At 43.7% G+C, this 5,905-nt stretch overlaps 1 protein-coding gene across 1 annotated transcript; it reads right to left on the reverse strand.

Moving 5' to 3' along the window:
* Window positions 1-1,005: 1,005 nt before the first annotated feature.
* LOC123117602 (desmethyl-deoxy-podophyllotoxin synthase-like) lies at window positions 1,006-3,586 on the reverse strand. Its single transcript, XM_044538323.1, has 2 exons — window positions 2,672-3,586; window positions 1,006-1,667 (listed from the first exon to the last, which is right to left on the reverse strand). Exons 1-2 carry the CDS (start codon window positions 3,584-3,586, stop codon window positions 1,056-1,058), a joined length of 1,527 nt encoding a protein of 508 aa, XP_044394258.1. The 3' UTR covers window positions 1,006-1,055.
* Window positions 3,587-5,905: the final 2,319 nt, after the last annotated feature.

Genomic DNA, 5,905 nt, shown 5'->3' on the forward strand with positions numbered 1-5,905 from the left:
AAATCTTAGGACCGGCCCTGATGTAATGTAATGATGGATGTTGCATAGCTATATATCTTCATAGGACTATGAAAATACCATGATAGGTAGGTATGGATGCTGTTTTGAAAAAAAATATGTGGTTTATGTGCATGAGAACAAGATGAAATTCTTTCACGGGGTTCAAATTTATGAACTTATGCACCATGACTTGATGTGAGAGTGCAAAATGCTGGATGCCGAAGAGGTTGGCAAATATAGATAAATTGGAAGTGCATACAAAATTTCAACTCAAAATTTGTCGTAAATACTCAAATACTTATTACAAGCGCTTCACAGCATCAACATAGAACTACGTAATCAAGCACTACAAGGGGGTAGTTTGCCGGTGCCGAAATCCATTGCGCAAACCGGCCTAAGCCTAGTCGATGTCCTACTTACAATTACCACTCGACGATGATTGACGCAAGTAAAACTTAAAGTTCCCAACTTATGTTTATTAAAAGAAAGGGGATTTTGATCCAATATTTAACATCATCTATCACTAACTAGCGCAACTATTTACCAACATGTTCATCTATTACTTCCGTGTTATCTGAAAACGATTGTAAAGAATCCAATTCCCAAGTTTATAACTTTGGAAATAGTTCATGCAAGTTTTTATCTATACCACCACTGCATGCTTGTCAATTTTCGTACTCCATACTGTGTTGCGTGCGTGCGTTCATATGGGTGAGTGCGTGTATGTAAGCGTCTCCGTCCATACTGTGTTTCTATAAAAACATACACAGAAAATCTGCACCTTTATTATTTGTCTAACATAATTAATGAATCAAATTTTTCTGGCCAATATGAATGCGGTAATTAATTCCTTTTCTATGTTTTGATAGTACAATTAGGTACCTGCAATTATGCACAAAGGAATAGTTAAGAAACCAGAGTTGCAACAATAAGATTTCATTATTATTGTATATAGGATTACAATTCAAGACGTAAACACTCGCATATAAGGGAGGTATAGAAGAATAGATGTACCCATGTGCATTTCCACGTCCATATTTACATAGGTCTTGAGACTATGTACTTGGAATAGCTATGAGCTGCAAGTCATACCTTCTACTTACAGTTATCCCAAACTTCTCGGACATGTCTAATGTGTATGGGCATGCCCCATCAGGAAGCACCCAGTCAAAGTAGTAGAGAAGATTCGCTAATGCAATCTCCAAGGTTGATGTGCCAAACAACATCCCAGGGCACAGGCGTCGCCCAGCACCGAAGGGAGTGAACTCAAAGTTTGTTCCCTTATAATCTATATTGTTGTTACTAAATCTCTCTGGTTTGAAGGTTTCAGGATTTTCAAAATATCTAGGATCCCTAGAAATTGCGAAGGCATTAACATGTATTTTGGTGCCCTTAGGAATGTCATAACCCATGATTTCACAGTTGTCTCTAGCCTCTCGAGGGACAAGTAGAGTAGCAGGAGGATGTAACCTAAGCACTTCCTTGATGACCATCTGTAAGTAATGGAGTTCACCAAGATCAGCATTTGCGATGACAACACGTCCTCGACCTAGCACTTTCCGAACTTCTATTTGAGCCTTGGCCATCGCTTCAGGGTTTTTCATGAGCTCCGACATAGCCCACACCAAAGTGGTCGATGAAGTTTCACTACCAGCTCCAAATATGTCCTAGAAATAAAAGGTCATGCATATGTGACATATATAAAATAAATAGTAATTATGAAAAGGTAAATAGATGAAAAATGTAGACCACAGGTGATAAAATACCTAACCAAGGCGGCATACTAAATGTTCTACCGACAATCCTAGACTTACGAAAGGGATCTTATGGACTAATCCGACGGTCAATCGTTCCCATGATTTCAACTGCTTTCATAACATACGCCCCGTGACTTAAACTCCTTACCCCATGTCACCATGTATGCTTAATCAGTAAGAACATATCTATAGACATAGCATTACTCGATATAATAAAAGAGTGACATCACAAGATATAATAAAAATAATAATTCAAATCAGCATGCATGACATATAATGTCCTTTGTCTGTTCTCAAACTAGACAGTGGCGACGCTTCGCGCCATCACCCTCTGGGGGCATTGTCATAGAGCTCAGGGGTCTTTGTCCGGGCCTTGGCGAGGTGTTGGGCTTGTTCTTGGCTCATGTTATATCTTTTGATCTGCTTTGTAAGGGCCCATTCCAACTATATTGTATCGTTCGGCCGTGTACTTTGGTTTTTTGATTTATATATAAAGTGGGGTGAAAGTCTGTTTCGAGACATATAAAATGTCCTTAATATTCAGATATGTCACAATCTATGAGTTTGTCAAGTCAGGACGAACATTATTGATGCTACTATGTATGATTGTCAATATATAGAACGAACATTATTGAAGCTACTGACTATGATTGTTCATGATGCTAGCTACTAAATATGATTGTTTGTTGCTAAGTCAGACTTGGGGCGATTCCAACGATTTCTGCTCAGGCCAGGTCAGGCAGGGCACCGTGTAACATTTTACATGAGGAACTTAGTTTCGTAAATGAACAAGAAAATAGAGGAGGGTGTGCAACACAGCACTTGCTTGCAAATCATGTAACTGCATGCAGAGTCTATAACACTAGCTAGACGAAAGACAGAGTTAATCTATATATGCCAGAGAGGATACTCACAGAGATGACGGCCCCTATACTCTCTGAGGTTAGAGGGAACGCCAACGAGTCCTCCTTGAGCCGGAGCAGCACACCCAGCAGGTCTTCATCGTCGGCGCTGCAGCCGACGTGGGAGTGGGACTCACGCTCAGCCTTGCGTCCATCGATGATGTTGTCGATGATGCGCTGCATGCCGCCATAGCTCTTCCTCAGGCTGCGCTCCCCTGAGCTCACCCACCGCACTAGCCGCGACGACGGGAAAAGGTCGGCCGGGCAGAAACCTCCGATGAGTTTAACGATCTGGCCCAGTTCGCGGAAGTACTCGCTCTGCTGCGCGCACATGCCGCCGAACACCGCTCGCGCCGTGATGTCGTTGGAGAGCACCGCCACCAGGTTGCTGAGGTTGACGATGCCGGAACTGGAGGCGGCGTCAGCAACGGACCGGAGGAGCTTCGCCACCCCCTGTGACCTGATGGACTCCATGCGCTTCACCTGCTTGGCACTCAGAAGCTCTACGATGCATATCTTCCGCATCTGGCGCCAGTGGTCGCCATAGGGGGCTAACGCGATTCCCTTGCCGCCACCGCTGATAACGTCGATCGTCGCGCTCCGTGGCCGAGTAGCGAACGTGAGGTCATGCGTCTTCATCACCAGCTCCGCCGCCTCGGCGCTGGAGACCACCACATTCGGGACCTCTCCGAACCTGAGGAACATGAGAGGCCCGTGCAGGCGAGACAGCTCCATCATCCTACGGTGCGGGAGACCGCCCAAGAGGTGGTGGAGGCTGCCGATGATCGGAAGCGTCCATGGCCCCGGGGGCAGCCGCGGCCTCTTGGATTTGCTTTTGCCGCCGGACCAAGCCGTAAGCTTCTTAAGAGACCAAGCAAAGATTATCACTGTGGCTAAGGCAACAAGACACAAGCTTGACACCTCCATGGCATGCATGCATGCAGCTTAATTAGCAAGTCTCTGTCTGTCAACCAAACTGCCTTGCTTGCAGATTTAAGTCAAGAATGTGTGCGAAATGTGATGCATACTTATAGTACGTACTCCCTCCTTCCCAAAATATAAGGCACGGTTTGACTTTTCTGATCTTCGTTGCACAACTTTGACTATATTTTTTATGTATTATATGTATATAAAATTATTATGCATATATATGAAGTAAAATTGCTTTGCAAGACAAATACAGCGATGTCATTTATACATGTTCAATCCATATACTTTGATATATATTAGTGGTCAAAGTTGTGCATCAAAGACCGTAAAAAATCAATCGCGCCTTATATTTTGAGAAGGAGGGAGTACATCAGGTCTGCATGGGATGGGACCCGCAAACAAAAATGAACAAGTTAATACTAGGAGAATTAAGACCTTCGTCCTAGTAGTATATATCCATGGTTACGACTGGCGGCTTTGGCAAACGACGGGCCAGCAGGTACGGCGGGCCAGGGCGCCAATAAGTGTCTTCAATAATATAGTACAAGCTACTCTTTTTTTTTTGCGGGTATAGTACAAGCTACTCAGAGCAAATGGAATCTTACTTAGCCGACGGCTGAGCCTTAAGAACTCATATAATCATGGACAATCTTCACTTTTTTTAATAGAAAAGACACACGAAGGGTGTTTTATATCTGATATTATCAGAGGGAAAATGGCCAGTATAGATAAAAAAGGACAACTTGATACAAAATCACATGTAAAAGGTATTACTTGCTCTACATTGGTTGTATGAGCTTGTTTAATGCTTCTGCTTGTGATATTATGAATATATGCTCTGTTTACTCAATTGCCTGACATGGATGTCCAACGGTATAAAGGACTTGTTGCCGGATTTTCTCACGAGCATGTTTGGTTTGTTTGTGTTCTTTGTGGTAACATTCCTTCTATTTGACATAGCCCGTTGTTTTAAAACAATGAGGCTGATACCTATGCTTTTGGAATGTTTATGTTACAAATGATAATTAGGAGTAGTCTAACTATTGGGGCCAACTTTTTTGAACACAGTACAAACGCAAGCGCTCATATACACGCGCATACACTCATTCCCTATGAACGTACGCACGCATAGCCAAAAATTCTAGAATAAATTCAGGAATAAATGCGAGTACCAGGACTTGAACCCTGGTGGATTGGGGATACCACAGTCCCTCTAACCCTCCAACCATGGGTTGGTTCGCAACTACTGGGGCCAACTGTAGTGAATTTGTAGATACTTGATAGAGCCTTTCAAAATAATATATGTGAGGTTATCGACCTCACAATGCAACCAAATCAACCATGTGGCCTAACCCATGGGTATTAATTAGATAAACCAGATGATGGTCACAATAGTAGCTAGTGATAGAAATTCATGTTAAAAAAATGGACGCCGATAAGTGCCACACGTGTGGGCGTTAGGAGATCTGCCCACACATTTTGTGTGGTGTATAAGAGGAACAACCCACACACCTACGTGTGGGCAAAACAAGTAATGCCCACACACCTTTTTTCCCTCCCGATCACTCTCACACGCGTGCGTGTGGACGAAATAGATAACGCCCACACGTCCCGTGCGTCAGGCCTCGTACCTCGTGGTCCCGCATGCCCACGTGACAGTCACCGTGCGCCCGCAGTTGCCATGGTCCAGACCCTCGTCCATGTTCGTTTAACTGCAGTTGCCATGTCGCTGAACTACGGTTGCCATGTCGGACAACTACAGTTGTAATGGTTGCTCAACTGCTGTTGCCATCTCATGTCAAAAGTTCTAGATGCCATTTTTGGGCAAATGCGGTTGTTGCCATGTATGGTCTGATTTACTATAGTTGCCAAGATTTGAAAACTTTAGGGGTTTGCCACCTACTAACACTAGGCAGTTGCCATGTATGGTCTGATTTACTACAGTTGCCATGATGTGAAAACCTTAAGAGTTGCCACCTACTAACACTAGGCAGTTGCCACCTATAAAAAGACATGGCAAAACAACATGTTCGGATAAAAAAAAAGAGTTGCCATCTGCTTACAAGCACACTAGAGCAGTTGCCGTGTACCCTACAAAAATACATGGCAACTGACATGTTCGGGGTTAAAAAAAAGAGAGAGTTGCCACCTTCTTATAAAGCACACTAGGGCAGGTGTCATGTACACTGCAAAACACATGGTAAGTGGCAACTTGGATGTGGGAGATGAGACGGGCGTGTGGGCGAGATGGCAAATGACACACACCAACCCTTGTGCGTTAGTGGAAAGTGGCTTGTGGGCGAACTGTTGAATGCC

Source organism: Triticum aestivum, chromosome 5B, assembly GCF_018294505.1.
Source record: "Triticum aestivum cultivar Chinese Spring chromosome 5B, IWGSC CS RefSeq v2.1, whole genome shotgun sequence".
Lineage (NCBI taxonomy): Eukaryota > Viridiplantae > Streptophyta > Magnoliopsida > Poales > Poaceae > Triticum > Triticum aestivum.

Coding starts and splice junctions, on each gene's coding strand:
- LOC123117602 (XM_044538323.1), bottom strand. CDS start 3,586: ATGGAGGTGTCAAGCTTGTGTCTTGTTGCCTTAGCCACAGTGATAATC. Junction 1,668..2,671: donor GTATAGGGGCCGTCATCTCT/GTGAGTATCCTC, acceptor TTTTATTTCTAG/GACATATTTGGAGCTGGTAG.